The 20,197-nt window shown below is 40.1% G+C and overlaps 1 protein-coding gene across 9 annotated transcripts in view; it reads left to right on the top strand.

Annotated features, from left to right (window-relative positions):
• Positions 1-20,197, top strand: part of TMCC1 (transmembrane and coiled-coil domain family 1) — a 162,420-nt gene that overhangs the window by 33,271 nt on the left and 108,952 nt on the right. For 4 of the 9 annotated variants that reach the window (XM_079122533.1, XM_079122539.1, XM_079122541.1 and 1 more), the window contains 2 exons: positions 7,211-7,270; positions 10,772-11,458. In XM_079122533.1, coding sequence (XP_078978659.1) covers positions 10,895-11,458 — 564 coding nt within the window. In that variant the 5' untranslated portion in view covers positions 7,211-7,270; positions 10,772-10,894. Of the gene's footprint in view, positions 1-2,107; positions 2,242-7,210; positions 7,271-10,771; positions 11,459-20,197 lie in introns of those variants that run through there. The other 5 variants (XM_079122540.1, XM_079122543.1, XM_079122544.1 and 2 more) reach the window with 3 other exon arrangements.

Below are 20,197 nucleotides of genomic sequence, written 5' to 3' on the forward strand. Positions count from 1 at the left end.
ATTATTGCCTTCCTTTTGTTTGATACAGATTTAATTTGTTCTTCACCCTAGTTGTCTAAAGTAGAAACTTAGGTTATTGAGTTCAGGTCTTCTTTCCTAATATATGTGTTTAAAACTATAAATTCTTCTTTAATACTTGTTTTAGATGTGTTGCATAAGTTTGGTATATTCTATTTTCATTTACTTGCAAATATTTTAAGATTTTCCTTTAGACTTCCTCTAATATCCATGGGTTATTTAGAAGTATATTGTTTAATATCCAAATATTTGGGAGGCTCCTATAGTATCTTTTGCTGTTGATTTTCTTTTTATTCCATTATGGTCCGAAAATACACTTTGTATCCCATCAGTTTTTTGAATTTTGAAGGTCAGTTTTATTGTTCAGAAACTGGCATATCTTTGTGAATATTCCATGTGTACTTTAAAAGAGTGTATATCAACTGTTGTTGCATGGCATACCCTACAAATGTCACCTTGGTTAAGTTGGGTGATAGTGCTCAACTGTTGAGGCCACCTATATCCTTCCTGATTGTTTTTTTCAATCTCATTTTCCCACCACTCACATCTGTCTGTCCCCATTACTATATGCATAAAATATTGTTCATCCATTCATGTCACAAATTGTCTTTGCATTTGTTGACTGTTACCATCTAGAAGCCCGTTGTAAAAAAAAAGAGGTTGATCAGGCAAGACTAAGTTTATCAGATTTCCTGTCTTGAGGAAAACACCATCCTCACCGAGTCTCAGCTGTATTTCAAAGCCCCGTGGTAGAGTGCTTGCCTAGCAAGTGCTAGCTCCTTCTGATTTTCTGCCTGTTTTATCAATTACTGAAAGCAGAGCCTTGAAAGTCTGCCCCTGGAAATGTGGATTTGTCTGTTCCCCTTACCAAACCTTCCAGTTTTTGCCTCATGTATTTTGAAGCTTTGGTTAAAGGTTTATGTGTGTTTAGGCTTTGCGTTACTCAGCTTCACAGTACTGTAACAAGTCAGCTATGAAGAGAAGAGTCTTATTTCTGCTAACAGTTTGGAAAGTTTCAGTTCCTGATCAATTGGCCCCATTGCTCTGAGGCCTTTGGCAAGATGGCACACCATGGTTAGAAGCCTAGTGGCATACAGAGGTCAGGCTATGAAAGAGAGACAGAGGAAGAGACTGGGGTCCTGCGGTTCCTTTTGAGGGCATGCCCCCATTGACCTAAAACTTCATTAGGCCTCACCTCATAAAGTTTCCTCTCCAATATCAGAAAACTGAGAACCAAGCCTTTAATACATTACTTTTGGGGGATAGTCCAGATCCAAACTACAGCAGGACTGTTAGACTTGTTTGGAGAAGTGACCCCTTTATCATTATATAATGTCCCTCTTTTTCTTTGCATTGCTTCTTCTGAAATATACTTTGCAATTAATTCTGCTGTACTGGCTTTCTTTTGATGAGTGTTTGTGTGGTGTATTTTTCTCCATTTTTTTTTTTTTTTTTTTAATCTTAAATCTTTAGTTAGTGGGCTTCTTATAGAGAGTACACAGCTTGGTTTTTCTTTTATCCAACCTGATAATCTGTTTTTTAACTGGTTTGTTTTGAGTCTGTTCCTACTTAAAAGTGACTATTAACATGGGTTGATTAAAACCTATTCTTTTGCTAGTTATTTTTGTTGTGGTGTTGCACTCGTTTCTTTTTTCTTTTACATTTTCTGGTGCAAACTAAACTTTTAAGTTCTGTCTACTCTTGCCTTATTATTTATATTTCTTTAAAAAAAGATTTTTAGTGGTTGCCTTTGGGTTTACAGTATACATTTTTAAATAACCTGAGTTTACCTTCAAATAATATTTCACCACCTCACGTGGTGTTATCGTATGTTCCCATTTCTTTCCTCTTCCTTTTACCTCATTGAGCAGTACATGCCCAGTACACAGTTACTGCTTTAAGCAGTTACCATTTAGAGCGGTTTAAAACGTGAAAAAGAAAAGATGATGTTTTTCCTTCGTTTATTCTTCATTTTGTAGATCCAGGCTCTAACCTTTGCATATTCCTGCCTGCAGACTTCTTGAGGCTCCAGGGGTGGCTTTGCTGACAGTAAGTTCTTGGTTTTTGTTTGGGAGGGTTTTTCATTTCTGCTTTCCTCGTGAGGGGTTTTTCCACTGGATGTGGAGTAGTGGGTGGGCAGTTGTTTTCTCTCAGCAATTTAAAGTCCTCAGTCCACCGCTGGCTTGTGAAGTTGGACGGGAACGCTGTGATCTTTGTTCCTCGGTGTGTAAGACACTTTCCCCTCTCTAGCTGCCTTCAAGATTTTTCTCTTTGCCTTTTGCTTTTGACTATTTGAACATCATATCTGGTCTTGTGTTTTGGGTATTTATCCTGTTTAGTGCTTTCAGAGTTTCTAAATTTGTAGTTTGGTGTCTTGTTACTAATTTTGTAAAGCTTTTGGCCATTCAGACATTTCTTTCCTTCTGTTCTCTCTTCTGAACTTCTAAGTATGTGTGTGTCACAGTGTTTATTTTCCCATAGCTTTTGGATGTTCTCGAAGTAGGAAAATTTGTCTTCCCTGTAGTCCTTGGTTTGGATAATTTTTACTAGCCTATTTTGAAGTTCACTGGTTCTTTTTCCACTTGTTTCAAGTCTGCTCTTTCAGTATATATATATATGATTATCTATTGAAGGCATTTGTAACTTGTTACCGTGTTTTCATTTCTAGCATTTCTACCTCATTCTTTCTTATGATTTATTTCCATTTATCTTTTAAATTTACCTATCTGGTCTCACATGTTGTCTACCTTTTCCATTAGAGCCTTTAATTGTTAATCATGCTTTAAATTCCCTGGTAGCACCAGAATTTATGTCATGTGTTAATCTGGCTCTTAGACAATGTTTGTCTCTCGAGAGTGTTTTTATTACTGCCTTTAGAATGCTTTATAATTTTTTTTTTTTTTTTTTGTCAGAGGGTGTATGTGTTGTATGCAACAGGAGCTGCTGAGGTCAGTATTCAATGCTTTGATATATTTGACTGCAAGTTTCCTTCTCCTAGTCCTGTAGGGTGGGGATTTGTGTTGATCTATTCAGGGATTCTGCTGTTTGATGTTTATTATCACTGTGGTTACTGGAGTTGACATTTGTGTTGCCATGGGGACCAGAGGCTTCAGATTTCCCTAGTAATCCTTGTTCCTTGTCTCTGAGTGTTCCTTTTATGCTGTTTCTCACAGGGGGTCATTCTCTTGCTCTCTCCCACTGTCTTCCATTGTTAGTTCTCCTCAAGATTGTTAGTGGCAGCTGTTCAGTGGTAGCGAGGGTAACAGCAGCTCTGTGACTTCAGATTAAGCATCAGATTTGTGGGAGCACTGGGTCTTGGGGTGTGGCCTTCACAAGATTCCATGCCCTTCCCCTTCTTTCTTTTTCCCTAAAGGCAGTGGCAGTTCAGTAGTGTTCTCAGGCTGTTTTCTAAGCCTTTCCCCTGCACACTAAGGCTATTGTAACCTCAGAGGGCGAGTGGATGTGGGCGAAGATAGGGTGTCGGCCTCCTTCCCCTTCCTCGTGCTCTGGTGCAGTTCTCCCAGCGCAGGGTACTGGCAGGGTACTGGCCATGGTTAATTTCCCCCTGCAGGTTAACCCTTTGGTCCCATGGGGAGATGAGGTAAATGGGTCTGGAATGGTGTGACATCTCCCCTCCCCAGGCTCTGCAGGCTGGAGAGAAGCACTCCCTCTCATTTCCCCCTGCCTCAGAGAGCCTTTTGAGATTTCCTGGAGGAAAAGTCCACAAAGGCTGGGAACTCTCCTTCACTGCAGCCCCCACAGACTGACCTGACGCCAGCCCACGTGGAATCTGCAGCAGTTTGTCAAGGTTTCTGGTTTAATCTTCCTAACTGCAGTGGAATTCCTCCAGACTGTTAGGACTGTTTCCTTTGGTCAGAGAGAAAGCTTCTAGGTGTCTCTTCATCTTCAACTGTCGTTCCATCCCTGCTGAATTGCTACTGGCAAAGACCAAAGAAACAGGGAAAAAAGAAAACCAGGAGTGAAATGTCCCCACCCCCACCTCAGAGACCCACCTTGTGGCTAGAGAATACTCCAGCATTACAGCCCTTCAGGAATTTGTGAGACTCGCCTTAGGGTTCAGCATATGGTCCATTTTTGTAAATGATCTCATTGTGCTTCAAAGCTTATTTATTCTGCAGTTGTTGGGTGCTGTGTTTTATATTAATGTCTATGTAGGTCCGGTTTATTAATCATGCTCTATTAATTATTGAGAGAGGTTAAAAACTTTACCATGGCTATGGATTTTTAAAAATTGTCTTCGCAAATCTATAAGGTTTGCTTTATATCTTTGGACTCATGTTATTACATACATACTTTAAAATGATACCTTCCTGATAAATAGTACCTTAAATCCTGCGAATTACATCTCTGTTGATATTTTGAGTACTATAGCTTTAACAGCTTTCTTTTAGTTTGTATGATCTTCTTCTGTATTTTTTACTTTTAGCTGTTTTCTCTTGTTATATTTTAAGTATTATCCTTGTCAACACTGCAATAATTAGGTTTGTTCTTCTCATTTAGTAAAACTTTTGTCTTTTGAACTAGTTGCATTTAATTGGTATATTTGAATTTATGTTTGACATATTATTAGTGTTTACGCATTTTGCTTATTCTGTTATCTTGCTTTTTGTCCTAATATTTATTTGGATATGAGAAAAATTTTGAGTATTTAAATTCTATTTTCCTTTCTATTAGTGTAGTAGTTCTCCCTATGGGGTAATGTAATAACCCGTCACTTTTCTCCCAATCCAGATGAAATAATCTGAGCATGTATATTCAAGATGTACTCACTTGTAAATACTCTGGTGTAAATTAATATATATTAATTTTGTGTTAGGTATCTGTCTTGACATTAAAAGAAGCAGTGTGTTTCTCTCTGGTGGACTGTGAGATGGAGCTGGTTAAGCTAGATAAATTTTTTTAGAGTAAATTAACCATGTGCTAACAGGTGAAAAAATTCTCTGTTGCTTTAAAAAAAAAAAAAAAAAAAAAAAAACCAACAAGAAGTTATAAAAGAATTGGACTAATTTATAAATTATCTCTGAAAAGAAAGAACTTTGACAGCATGGAAATATACCATGAGTAAGAAACACTGGTCATAATAGGATGTTTACTAAGGACTTTAGGAAAAGGGATTTCAAAGGAATCAGAGGGAAGATAGATAAGTTCTCCTAGGCAGTTAAAATTTTTCCATTTTATCATGACTCGTGAGATGAAAATGAAATATTATAGTTGTGACATCTTGGACCAGGATGGGGAAATGGTAAAGAAATAGTAAAACCAGCCACTAATCGGCATGATCATTTGAGCTCTTTTAAGTCTGAAGGAATGAGGTCCATCTATCAAGACTGGGTACCAGGGAAGTAGCTCTCACACAGGCTTCAGGGAGCCCATGAGGTTTGCTAAAGAGAACACAGGGTGTTTTTGAGCTAATGAAGTATGCATGATTTTTTTTTACTGTTGTCGAAGTAAGATGCAGGAGGGTTAACTGGATGGCTGCTTTGCTAAGTAAATATCTATCTGATAAGTATAAATATCATTGTGTGTACCAAGATCAGTTTTATCTGATTTTTTTAAAATTGTAGTATCAGGGTGATGCGGGGAGTTCCTGTTGACTCTTCAGGACTCTTCGTGTGTTGACTTCTTTCCATTTGCCTTTTAATGATCCATTGCCAGCCATATTTCTGGGTTCAGCTCATCCTCATCGCCGCTTTCTAAATCATAATTCCCTTACCTAATTTCTCTGTTTATGGACTTTCCTCTTTCTGATGTCTCTGACATGCTGCTGGATCATGAGTCCTGTAACACTCCTAGATTCTCAGTCTTATAAGCAACCCTTTATTGTCTATAAGAGCAAGTAAAATTTTCGTTCACTAGACTCTTTTGGCCTTAAGTTTTCCAGCTATAAATTGGGTGTAGTGATCCTTGTCCTCCTGGCAGGGTGCTGAGAGGGCTGGAGGTGAGACACGTGTCACCTCGGTGCCTCACGTACATAAGTACTCGAGTAATCGTTCCAATATTTAAAGCTCTCCTTTAACTTTTCAGCCTTACCCATTTCATTTTATTTCTTCTACTAAAAAATGTGCACCACCATTCGAGTCGTTTGGCCTCCTCTCTGGCCCCAGACCTACTGTGGTGCTCACCTTCTGGCTGGAAGTCTTGGCCCGCATCCTTCTGCTTATTCTCTGCTTTCCCCCCCCTTCAGAGTTCATCAGGCTGTCCAGACGCAGCCAGTCCTAACTGATCCTCTGACTTCCGATGCTCATCTCAGTCCTCCCCACCCTTAAGTCCTGACCTGTGCTGTTAGAGACTCATTTGCCAGGAAAGTTGCAATTTTGATGCATTTTGATTCTTGCTTGTACATGTAGGTTTTATTTTTTAATATTCTTTTTTTAAAAAAATTTACGTGTAGGTTTTTAAAATTGCCTTTGAATAAAAAATTGCAGATTCAGCATTAGAAGCTGCTTGAAAAAATTTAAGTTGTGTTTTCGTATACTTGTTTTATATTGCATGTTACTTTAAGGCTAGAACTTGTAGAATGTCCATTTCTTGTTCAGTCATAATAGTGTAAAAACATTCAGTGAAAACTATGACATTGGTCACTTTTTTTTTTAAGTGCTCACAGGTTGATATTCTTTTTTTCCAAAATCTTTTTTTTTTTGAGGTGGGGGGATACCAAGGATCGAACCCAGGGTTGCTTTACTACCGAGGCACATCCCCAGACCTTTTTATTTTTTGTAGGGCTCATTGGGGAGTTCTGTAAACTGAACAACAGAGTCTTGCCAAGTTACTTGAGTAACTTGAGAGCCTGAGTTGCTGAGGCTGGCCTCAAACTCGTGATCCTCCTGTCTCAGCCTCCTGAGTCACTGGGATTACAGACATATGCCATTTGCGCCCCCTCAGAAATATTTTTGAAAAATTGGAAAACACTGATAAATGCTAGCAAAAAAATGACCCTTCTTCTTTCTACCAGTACAAAAGGACCATTAACATTTTTGTTTTATTTTCATTAACTTTTTTTTTCTGTAATAGGTAAATTTCCTGCTCTGAGTTTCTCACTTCATAATTCTTAATGCTTTATTGTGTGCATGTATGAACATGTAACAACAAATCCCAATCCTGCCATTATATACAACTGTAATGCACCAATAAAAAATATGGAAGAATAAAATTCTTAATGTTTGCTTTTCAGCTTTTCGTGACAGGATTCCTGTACACCCTGGAAGTGCTTGAGGAAGAGTGATGAAGGCAAGTGTCCCGTCCATTCTAGCAGTGAAATTGATCTGGTTCATGGCCAAAGCACAACGCTTTGGTTGCTATGTCTTAAAAAAACCCAAAAACTTGAATAAAAAGACCAAGGTCATGGTGTGTGATGTGGGGTGGTTTGGTAGAGCACCCTCTCAAACGTTTGTAATAACTTTTTTGCTTAGTATATGCTCAGAGTAATTTGTTTCCTGTTAACTAATGGCATATTATGTCTTTAGTGAAATTGTGGTTAAGATGCATTGTTGAATATTCTGAGAATTTAACAAAAGTTTCTAAAGTGCTGATGGATAGTTGCTGCCATTTTTCTCTTTCCCATCTTTCACTTTCCTCCCCCCCCCCCCACCGCCCATCATTTTGTTTTCTTTTCTACTTCCTGTGGTTTACCTAACAGAACTTTGCTTTTTAGAGAATCTGGGTGAATAGAGGAAGAGCCAGCCTTTCCTTCTTTTTCAAGTACGGTTGGCTTTGCACAGTTGAACTCGAGCTGGGATCCAGTAGGGATCATTGGGGAGTTTTTGTAAACTGAACAACAGATTATTACTTAGAAGGAAATAGGGAAACCCTAAAATATTTTGAGATTATTGAGTTTCTTTCTTGCTTATGTTCTTACAATATCAGTGATTTTAGAGCCTTAATTACAGTGTTATCGTCATAGGTAGTTTTGCTATTAGCATTTGACTTTCCTTAATACTTGGCATAAGTTGAAAGGGCCCTTCTTAAAGTATTTCTATACAGAAAATTTTTGGAACCTTCAAAGCTGTGGCCATGTTTCTTGTTGGTGCTGGTAGCACAGCAGTAATGCAGATAAAGCTACAAGTGTAAGTCCCGGATCACATTTTATAATCCAAGCAGTAGGTTGTTCTTCCAAATTTTTATCTTACAACTTCATGCTCAGATTGTGTAGGTATCCTTAGAGCTCCATGCAGTGTGAGGCTACGTTGGTAACATTGAGATGAGTCTTGTGTTAGAAATCCTGGAATTCATTATACTCTACGACCTAATCCCTGCAGCCGTGAAGAGAGCCTTGGTTTAGAAGTCTTAGCTTAGCCAGACTCAGCTTAGAAACTGATACCGTGTCAGGTTTTCCTAGGGAATGCTGACATTTCCTTGTAATCAGTCATCATTCTCAGATTGTTTGAAAAATAAATGATAAACACATGCTAGTGAAATCTGAGACAAAATTAGTGATATTTAAAATGTACCACATTGTCTGCGTTTTAAATAGGAAAGAAACAGATGGTCACTTGATTAGTTTACAACCCAGCCCAAAGAAAGAGATTTGTTGGATCCTAAGTTCCTAATACCTTTGTATAGGAGACAACTAGGTTATTTAATTATTCAGCTAACCCTGACATTCTTTTATTCATGGTTTCTGTTAATCTCATGGGATAAGTTTACTTCATATATTTTACTTACAACAGTAACAACAAAAAATGAGTTGTATTATTTAGCTAATGCAGTGCAAAAAATGTAAACCACCTCTTCACCGCCAGCCTGCAGCTCTGGCAGCTCTGCCGACCTCCCATCTTTTCAGAGTTTAGATAGCCCACTGTGCAGAGATTAGTTGATGTACACTGTTCCTGGATTATCTTGGTTGCATAGCCTTTTCCTCTCAGGAGATTACAAATAATTCAATAACTATTAGTCTGCCAGACAGACTCCCAAGGAAAGGTGAGGGTAAGTAGATGTATACATAATTGGCAAAACTATTGCCCAGAAGGAGCCCCGCCCAGAAGGAGCCCCACCCAGAAAACTGCACCATAGTCCAAGACATTCATTAATCTAATAAGAGTTAAGGGTTTCTTTCTTGGCTGTCCCAGAGGGACAGAGAAAAGGCAAATATGCAATCAAGAAAAGGGTCAGAGGCTGCAGTAGGAAGGCAAGATTTCAGTGGTGCCTCAGATTTGAACGAAAGATAGTGAACTGTTCTATTATTGCTGTTCTGCATTTGCTTCATTTAGGAGCAAAGAACTTTATGGTATTTAGAAAGTAGGAAGGTACAGGCAGAGACGCTGTCTCCCTACTTTTGTTCCTGAGTGGTAGAAAGTCAGGATGCAGAAACGGGTATGAATGAATAGGGACAGTGGAGTCATGGTGAGTGTCCATGCAATATGACAAGAAGGGCTTCTGTGTAGTCATTAGGAGTTTGTGTTCCTGTTACTCTGAACATTGGTAGCCTTGAATTCATGCACACTGAACTCTCATATCGAGCTCATTTACGGCTCCTAGAGAGCCACTTGATGGCAAGGTGTCTGCACGTCCCCAGAACATGAGACCCACTCTGCTTCATTGGTAGTGACTTAGATTATTCAAAGTCCATGGGAATGTAGAGAGTTTAAAAGAATTACAAACAAAAAGTTGAGAGAAAACCTGGAAATAAAGAACCTCCTACATCATGTTTTGACCTTAGTAGCAGCTTCTGTGAGTTTATGCCATTTTGTTTTATATATTTGTACAAACTCAATTAAAAAAAAAAAAATGCAGTTGCTACTAAGGAGAAATCTCATCCCTACCCCCAGCCCCTTCAGCATGTGATCTCAGTAACCATGGCGATTATGCCGACTTGCCCTCTCTTGGTTTCAGCTTCCTTTTAACTTCCTGCATTTAACACTGGTGTATGGTTGCTGTTTGGCCTTTCATTTTCTCTCCTCTTCCATCATACCCAGCTACTGCGTTACGTCTTTGCCTTTGAATTTATGTAGACACATGGGAAGCCTCTGTCAGGAATGACACTATAGAGAAAGGGATTTTCTTTGAATCTCCTTTCTTGATAGCTGCTACTGGGCAAAGCTCTAGTCCCTCTGAAGACTGTTTCTGTCTGGACTGTTTGTTCATATGGTGCCAGAAAGGTCATTTGTGCTTCAGCAGAGACTTCAGCTTACAAGATTTTTATTCCCGTTGTCTTCTCAAAAGAGCAAGCCTGTCACCTCTAATTACCAATGAGCTTGATGAATGCGAATGGTAACAAGAGATTGCTGTATTCCATTAAAACCCCATGGATTTTAGATTTCACTTCTCACTATTATTCTTTGAATTTACTGAGTTTCAGCATGTGGATAATTAACTATAGTTTTGAATGGCAGGAATTAAATTGCTGCATCTAGAATAAACTTTGGATAGTCTTTTGATGTCCTAAGCAGCGACTTGTTCAGTCAACTACTATTGTGTCCATTCCAAGATGGCTACTCTGGTATCCAGTTCTTCACATATTGAAACCCTTTTTTAAAAATGTTGCTGTTTTCATTTCCTGTGTATTTGTTCTGGGTTTTTTCATCTGTTCTAAAAAATAGTCATTTTTCACTATCTAGAAAACTATCTTTTAATCTTCTGATTAAAGATTGCTTGATGATAGTGCCTATTTGTTTGGCTAATAGCATGTTTTTCTTTGTTTTAACACTGGAGTTTCTGCATGAACTTATGATAGTTATGAAGGTTCTTTTCTTTTTCTTTCTTTCTTTCTTTTTTTTTCTTTCTTAACATTAGATAGGCATGAAGCCTCCGTCTCACAGCTGCATGTGTAGTCGCTGTTGAAGCAAATGCCTACCTAATCTGACAGTCTTGGTGTGTTTAAAATTTTTTGAGTTTGCAAATAAGCTTATTAAGTCTACTGATGGAGCCCTCGGGCAGTGAACAGTTATATGAGGACCCTGATCCCGGAGGCAAATCCCAAGATGCAGAGGCCAGAAAGCAGACAGAATCAGAACAAAAGTTATCTAAAATGACCCACAATGCTTTGGAGAACATTAATGTGATTGGCCAAGGCTTGAAGCATCTCTTCCAGCACCAGCGCAGGAGGTCATCCGTGTCTCCACATGATGTGCAGCAGATTCAGACAGATCCAGAACCTGAAATGGATCTGGAAAGCCAGAACGCATGTGCTGAGATTGATGGTGTCCCCACCCACCCCACAGCTCTGAATCGTGTTCTGCAGCAGATCCGCGTGCCACCCAAGATGAAGAGAGGGACGAGCTTGCATAGTAGGCGGGGCAAGCCAGAGGCCCCAAAAGGAAGTCCCCAAATCAACAGGAAATCTGGCCAGGAGATGACAGCTGTCATACAGTCAGGCCGACCCAGGTCTTCATCCACGACCGATGCTCCGACCAGCTCTGCTATGATGGAGATCGCTTGTGCGGCTGCCGCGTGTCTACCAGGAGAGGAGGCGACTGCGGAGCGGGTGAGTCTGTTGCGTGTGCGTGCACACACACAACCTTAAGACAAACGTTTGGCCGAATTTCTGGCGTTTCCATTGTGTGGAAAGCCACCTCCTTTCGCCTCAGTTTGACAGTTGAGTTAGTAGAAAGTAGAGAGGAGCAAGACCCGGTGTCTAACTAATTGGAAACTACATGATCCGATTTTGAAATGGAGTAAGCTTTCATTCATCGTTCACTAGTTCTTATTAAATACCTACTGTGTACGAGGTGGTGTTCTAGCTAGTTCGGAAACATCAGAAGACAAAACAAAGGTTTCTGCCCTGTGGCGCCTGTTTTGTATGGGAGGAGACAGCGTCCGCCAGGGAGAGAAGGCCTGCGAGTAGAGCTGGAGGAGAGGAGAGGACGAGAGGAGCTGCGCTGCGCAGGAGGAGGACGAGGGCGGGCCTCACGGAGAGGAGGAAAGACCTCCCGGGATGCGGGGCCTGGGGAGGAGGGTGCCAGGCAGGCAGAGCAGCCGCAGGGCGGGGCTGCGGGACGTGTCAGAGGAATAGCGAGGGGCTCCTGTGGGGAAGCCGAGTGGGTAGGGGCAGTCATGAGACCAGGCCCGAGGGGTCGCCGTAGGGCTTTGCAGGGTTTCTGAGGACTTGGAACACTGAGTGAGATGGGGAGCCATTGGAGGTTTTGCACTAAGAGGAAGTGATCCAACTTATAAAACTTATATTTTAAAGCCCTGTCTCTGGTTACAGTGTCAATAAATGGCAGGTTCGGGGTGGGAGCCGAGAGAGCAGGTGGGAGTCTGTGGTTTCTTGGCAAGAAATGGTGATGGCTGGAACCAGGGATTTAAATGGAACACTTGGGACTGGGGATGTAGCACAGTGACAGAGTGCTTGCCTAGCTTGTGCAAGGTCCTCGTCCCCAGCGCTGTCCCCTCCCCCAAAAAAAGGGCAGGTAGAAGAGATGACGCAAAAGAAATCATAGGTTGACAGATTTTTGAAGTTCCTGAGTAGGAGTTCCCTAAAGTCGACAGGTGAGCGTGTACTATACCAAGAAAGGTTAGTACTCTGTGGGGAAAAGAATGGTGAGCCTTAATTGTAGATTTTATGTGACAACAGAAGACATCTTAGAAAAGCTACTAAATTATTACAACAGGAGGCCCCAGTGAAAGAATTGAAACTTAAGGAGATGGCTGTTGAGTACATTTTTCATGACCACAGGTTACAGAGACTCCATGTTTCAAAACAGTGGTAAGATTCCCAGTGGTTCAGAAGTCAAGTGTATGTTTCATGGTGTAAATGGAGATTAGGAGTGAATGTTTTGAGCCGGGCGCAGAGGCTCACGCCTGTCATCCCAGTGGCTCAGGAGGCTGGGGCAGGAGGAAGATGAGAATCAAAGCCAGCCTCAGCAACTCAGAGAGGCCCTATGCACTCAGCGAGACCCTGTCTCTAAATAAAATACAAAGTAGGGCTGGGGGTGTGGCTCAGTGGTCGAGTGCCCCTGAGTTCAATCCCCGCTACCCACTACCAAAAAAAAAAAAGAGTAAATGCTTTGAAATTTTAATGTAGTATGTAAGTGAGCCACAGCGTTGGGAAAGTGTTAGTGTTGGACATATTGTCAAGGGAGAAATGGACCGTTGACTTGGAGAAGGAGGCCTTGCAGATTCAGAGTAGGCTCTGCCCGTCAGGCCCCCTCCAGGTTTTGCTTACTGTCATTGTTTTATGGTGAGTCAGACTCTAACCATTATGTGTCACATCATAAAGTTAGATCATATATTTCATTCTCAACTAGAGGACTGGAAATAATTCTTTTATTTAATTTTATTTAAATTTGATTGGTTACAGTGGAAAACAGTTTTTAAAATCCTGGTTTCTGTCCCATATTCGCCATATACTAGCTGAGTGACTTCAGGCAGGTCTCTTCACTGTCTGATCTTGAGTGCTTTTGCCAACTTTGTCCTTTAGTTCTGTGACATGTAGAGAAAATTGGAGTCTGAGAAATGGTACAGGTAAAAGCTCAAGCTGGGTTAATCATACTGAAACTTTCATGGTGCTTCCTAAGTTGACCTGCTCTTGTGCTAATTTTTTTATAAAACAGATGACACAGTGGTTTGTCCCCCGTGTTCATTGGCTCAGACGTTCAGTCCATGAACACTTATTGTTTGACCTAAGATGATTTTAGGTCAGAGATCTGCAGACTTTTCTTTAAATGGTAAATATTTTTAACCTGGCGGGCCCTGTGCCCTCTGTGCAGCTGTCCTGTGTGTGAATGGGCATGCTTGGCTTAGCTGTGGTGGATGTGACCAGGGTGTGGGGACATAGCTTGCTCGCTCCTATTTTAGGTACTAAGCACATGTGAGTGAGCAAAATAGATAAAAATTTTTGCCTTCATGGAGTTCACTGAAGGGGGAGATCAATAAAACATACCAGTAAAATACAAGAGTGTGAGAGTTGTGAAGAAAGATAAGAACTGTAAAGTAGAATGGTCAGGTTGATGTCACTAAGTGCACCATACGCAGCCCAAGACCTGAAGGACGGGAGAGAGCAAACCAGGCCACGCAGGTGTCTGGGGAAAGAACATGCCAGGCAGAAGGAAGGGCACATGAGCCTGTCCCAGGGGCCTGGACTATAAAGAAATGTTACTGAAATTGTTTTTGTCTCAGCACTGAAATGAGAGGATGATACTGCACTCCACGACGAAGAGTCAGGCCACATGCACTGTCACATGCCTGTCATCCCAGCAGCTAGGAGGCTGAGGCAGGAGGATCACAAGTTAGAGGCCAGCCTCAGCAGTTCAGTGAGGCCCTAAGCAACTCAGCAAGGCCATCTCAGAATAAAAAATGCGCAGTACCAAAAACAGACAAACAAAAATCCAGAAGTCAGAGCTATTGGTCTGTGTGCGCCAGGATGAGCAGCACCTGGGATGGATTTTCGTGATAACTTGACCTGTAAATACTATTGAAACTTGGCTTGCATGGTTTGAGTTTAACACTTTTCACTCCATAAGCTTACCTGTCTGTAGCTGTCATCGAGTTAGATCGTCATCCTTCCTTCTAGGGCGATTGTTTTCTTTTCTCAGTCTGTGTATGTAACATGCGTGATAACACACAAATATTTATACTGTTTGCACAGATTTCTGAATTGTTAGTTGCATTAAATTTCTTTATAACAAAGACTTTATTCTCCCAATAACTGTCCCTAAGTATTCCTGAATTGGAGATTGGCAGTTTGGGTATGAGAGGTTTCTGTCAGGTTACAGCCTCATTCTCAGAGACCTTATAGTCCTGTTGAGGAGGCAGGAATTCCATAAGTGGCAGTTTGAGGAGCAGTGTGGTATGGTGCAATGAGGCTCAGCAGTCAGGAGCTTGTGGTTTTAGATCCGGTTATTTCTGTAATTAAATATCCATGTGACCTTAAGGAAGCTGAACTCTCTAGGTTTCATTTTCTTCAGTTTCAAGATGAGGTCATTTTACTAAATAATATCTAATGTTGTTTCTCATTTGAAAGTACTAAAAACTAGACTTGCTGTATTTCCCATTTTTGTCATGGCATGCACAGAAAGTTAAAATCCATGCAGCACAGCAGGACAAACTGATGTGTTGTTCAGAGCTGAGGCACTTGACCTAGTCACCTTAGGCTGTGCCAGTCCACCTGGAGAACTGAGTTAATCCATACCTGCAACATACTTAGTATCCATTCTCAGCAATTAAAAAGATTCAGTAGAGAACAGCATATAATCAGATGTCATTGAAATTAAGGGTGGTAGAAGGCCGGAGAAGGGAGAGCTGTCCAGGGCTGTATAGAAAAGGCCGAATAGAAAAGGTACAGCGTGTCTTTGGAAGATGAGGCCCAGTCTGAGCAAATAATTAGGCTTCAAAATAGTTGAGATGCAGACAACAGAACACCCAGTTGTGAGCCTCTGGAGAGCTAGGACCACACTGGTGATTAGCTATCTGTCTACCCCACATAGAACCCTGGTGTCTAAGGGGAGATGATACGAGATAAATTAGGAAAATCCGCTGTAATTCGCTACAGCTGATTTTTAAAATTTCAGTTCAGGGAAGTGATTTTTTATTTAGGAATATGAACGTGAAACTAAATTTTGAGGATGTAATTGGAAATAGGGAACACAGATTTTTTTTTTTTTTTTTTTTTTTCTTGAAGACAGGAAATTATATGTTAAAAATCTATTGCTGGGCACAGAGGTGCACTTCTACAGTCCTGGTGACTTGGGGACTGAGGCAGGAGGATTGCAAGGCTAGCTTCAGCAACATAAGGAGAACCTGTCTCAGAAGTGAAGTAGAAAGGCAGGGGATTAGCTCAGAGGTAGAATTGCCCCTGGGTTTAATCATATATGTGTGTGTGGGTCTGCATGTGTATATGATTTTTAAAAAATTAGTAATTTTAAGATGGAATAAAATGGGAGAAACTCAGCCAAGGTGTTCAGGGAGCCTTGCAAAGAAGTTACTGTCACGTAGTATAGAATCCACCAGCTTACAAAACATATCCAATTGTTTATTTCTATGGCAGAAGTCATTCTCACTTCAGTGTCAGAAATGGTTTGTAGATTTCCAGTTTAGTCCAAAAGGTGCATTCCTTCAAAACCTAGTTGAAATAACTATGCCACTGTTTACGTGGTAACCACATAGTAAAACAGTGTAAATTGATGCTATTTAGATGGCTCCTTTGTGGGGGTGGGGTACTGGGCATTGAACCCAAGGGCACTGTACAACTGAGCTACATTCCCATTGCCTTCCCCCACCCCCCTTTTTGAGACAGGACCTTGCTAAACTTCTTAGAGTCTTGCTGAGTAACTGAGGCTGGCCTTGAACTTTTGATCCTCCTGCCTCAGCCTCCCAAGTTGCTGGGATTACAGGCATGCACTACCAAAAATACCTCTTATTTTGTAAAATAGTAACTATAAATGCAATTTTTTTGGGTCATTAATGATGAGATAGAATAGGTTTAGAGGGAAAAATAAGACAGAGGATGCAAACTTTGAATCTTCTAAAGGGAAAGTTTGAAGTGACTTTTTAAAAAAAGACTAGTATCACTTTAGAGCTCACTACATCATTTTACTCTTCATAGGCAAATTTAGGAAAAGCAGAGTGTCTTGAATAGACTACAACTGGGAATTTGTTTTGGATCATTTAACATATGGGCAGAGAGAAAAAGAATTTTTTGTAGTGCATGTCAATAATTGGAGTATAAAGAGGCAGGGCCTGAAAGGTAGGTGTATGCGTTCAAATAAAGAAATTCCTGTGATTGAGTTAGTTGAGCTATGAGCAAAACCAGGAAATAAGCAGATGTACTTACCTTTCTCCCAAGAGGGAAGGATAAGGTGTCATGGAAAAGATAATTCCTGTTGTTGACCACCAGATGGTGCCCTAGGCCAAGGACAGGCAGGTGGAAGTGAGGGGTGACTGTCCTGATGGCACATTAATTGTGGATGATATTTTGAGAAGTAACCTGTACAGGAGGTCATTAGGATAAAGGCTAAGTGACTAAGGTATGGTAACAGGTGTTCTTGTAAATATTGAGTTGATTACTGTGGAAATAGAATAGACAATAGAAAAGCATATAGGATTTGATGTTAGAACAAAGAAATCAAAGGTTAAAAACAACAACAACAAATTTAGTCACAAGATTTGCTTGGGAGAACCAGCAAGAAAATAGTGTTTGTTTTCCATGAAATAATCAAAAAAATGTGTTGCTGAAACCCAGTAGAGAGCTTAGTTTTCTCCATATTTAGTGTCAGTTGAGTTATCGACACTGTCAAGGGAATCTCTTACAGGCAGTTAATAACCTGGGACTGGAAAAGTGGCCATGAGTTAGAAATGGAAAGAAAATGTATTTTGGCTTTTTAATTGTTCTCTCTGAAAGGTAGTTTAAAGAGCAAAACTTGATTGTTGCAGCAAGTAACTTTTAGGTTTATTGACCCTAAGAGCCCGAACCTGTACAACTAAGTCCTTTTTCCCACCCCTTTAGTATAGCATAAGTATGTAAGTAGTCCAACAATATTTTGATTATCCTTATTGATCTATGTCAAGGTGAAATATGGTTGTTTTATGAGCAAAGGTGAAGATACAGATCAGGTGTTCTTGACCTTGATAAATTTGTTACATAAAGTTTAACCAGGGATGTGTCTTAAAATGTTTCGTTTTCAAATTTGAGTTAACATTTCTTCTGTTCAGAATCAGCAGATTTTTATGTAGAAGACTCCACATAATAAAAAGTAGAGTTCACTGTTTAAATTTAACCTACTTTCCTTTGTCCTACAGAATAATCGCAGGCTTGGGCAATCAGACCCATAAAGCAATATATTATATGACCCAATTTCTGCCTTCCCCATCTATTCACCAGGGAGTTGGGTACTTTATTAGTAGGCTTGAATCTTAAGAGTGGGGAAGAGAATTTGGCATCCAAAGTCCATTATTCTTGTTTATCCAAAACACTGGTACAAAGGTCTTACTTTCATATACTTAGAGGGACAGATCCTATCAAGATCCTATCATGTTATAAAGAGTAGTTGCTAGAACAGATTGGTTTTTCTTCCACAATGACAGTACAGCATTTTATCTCAAGAACAAGATAGGCAACTTTGGCAAGTTAACACAAAATTGAACTTAGTTAAGTATTTGTTTAAAGTTGACTTGTTTTGATATTACATCATCATGACCTATGATCCTAATGGTCAATACAAGCAGACTAGATTTCACTTTTGAACTTTGAACAGCCTGAATTGCTGGGGTTACAGGTGTGCACCACTGTGCTCAGCAAAAGCATTTTAAATATATAAATGTTTGATTTTCAAAATCTGATGGAAAATCTTTTTGTAAAAAGTATTTGCAAGGGCTGATTGGTGTAGATGTAGTATGAAAATATTCACATCTCCACCTAAAGATCAAGTCAAGTATTTAAGAACTGATCACATATATTTTGTTGTGTCACAGTAACATCGTACTGGTAATCCTAGAGATTTGGGAGGCTGAGGCAGATTGCAGGTTTGAGGCTAGCCTCAGCAATTTAGCAAGACCTGTCTCAAAAAAGAAAAGGACTGGGAATCTAGTTCAGTGGCAAAGTGCTACTGGGTTCAGTCCCCAGGACTAACTGCACCCCACCCCCTGCCCCAAATCCCCTGCAAAAAAAATTTCTTACTGGAATTAGAAGCCATGGCTCAGATTTCAAGATTGTAATAATGTGGAAACCAAGAATTTTAAAACCTTGGGTTGCAAAATGAGTTCCTTGCAACACATACGACTTGTAGTCAGTAGACCTCTGGCTCTTGCCAAGTGTTGAGCAAAGAGTTAAACACTGTTGAGTCTTCAGAGAATCCTGATCAGACTCCTCGTTTGACAGAGACGTCAGACCCTGCCCAAGGTTACACAGCTCTTAGGAGTGATTCCAAGACCACATCCCTGGGTTCCTCCAAGTCTCTGTTCACCATTCTTCTTCTGTACCGTGTGGGTATGTCAGAAAATAGAAAAACATCATTTCTGTCAAGCAGAGGACAAGAAAAGGGAAAAATAAAGTTTGTCCTTTTATTCAGATATTAATTACTGAATCACCTTGTTTGAACAAAGGCAGAAATCTAAGCAGTGGGAGAGTGATTTCTTCACTGCCCCTTTTTGATTTCTAATGTCACTACTTTCGAACATCATCTTTTTGAATATTCATCTTTTTTTAGATGGGTAACAATACGAATAGAGTAATGATTCCCTAGTTATTTTTAATACTGTTAATCATTAAAATATGGGCAATGAGATTCTGTACTTTCGTATGTTTAAATGAAATAATAATGAAGTTATTTATAATGTTTAAAAAAGTAAGGCTTTTATCTAGTGAGGTGGCCAGTTCAATAGCCAGTCTTCATGGAGCTCTTCCTGCATTTTGAGATTGAGTTGGAGTAGAAAAGAAAGCCTGTTCTTAAGGTCTCACGTGAACCACAACATAATGCTGCAGAATTGAGAAAGGGTAATGAAGTCAAGAACCATCCCTCTGTTAACTTCTTGCTTTGAGTCACCAAGAAACCAGCCTTGGAAATACTGAATTTTTAAATTTATTCTGCTTAGTTATACATGACAGAAGAATGCATTTTGACACATCATACATAAATGGAGTATGACTTCTTATTGTCTGGTTGTTCATGATGTAGAGTTACACGGTCATGTAATCATGTATACACATGACTAGGGTACTAATGTCTGATTCATTCTGGCATTCCTATTCCCATACCCCCTCCCCTCCCTTCACTCCCCACTGTCTAGTCCAAAATACCTCTGTTCCCTATGCACCTTATTGTGAATTAGCATCCACATATCAGAGAAAATATTCAGCCTTTGGTTCTTTGGAATTGACTTATTTCACTTAGCATAATATTCTCCAGTTCCACCCATTTACAGGCAAATGCCATAATTTCATTCTTCTTTAAGGCACAATTATATACCACAATTTCTTTATCCATTCATCTGTTGAAGGGCATCTAGGTTGGTTACATAGTTTAGCTATGGTGAGTTGAGTTGCTATAAACATTGCTGTGGCTGCGTCACTGTAGTATGCTGATTTTAAGTCCTTTGGGTATAAACGTAGGAGTGGGATGACTGGGGTCAAATGCTGGTTCCATTCCAAGTTTTCTGAGGAATCTCCATACTGCTTTCCAGAGTGGTTGCACCAATTTGCAGTCCCATCAATGTATGGGTGTACTTTTCCCCCACATCCTCACTAACATTTATTGTTGCTTGTATTCTTGACGATTGACATTTTGACTGA

The sequence above is a fragment of the Sciurus vulgaris genome (assembly GCF_902686455.1).
Source record: "Sciurus vulgaris genome assembly, chromosome: 19".
Lineage (NCBI taxonomy): Eukaryota > Metazoa > Chordata > Mammalia > Rodentia > Sciuridae > Sciurus > Sciurus vulgaris.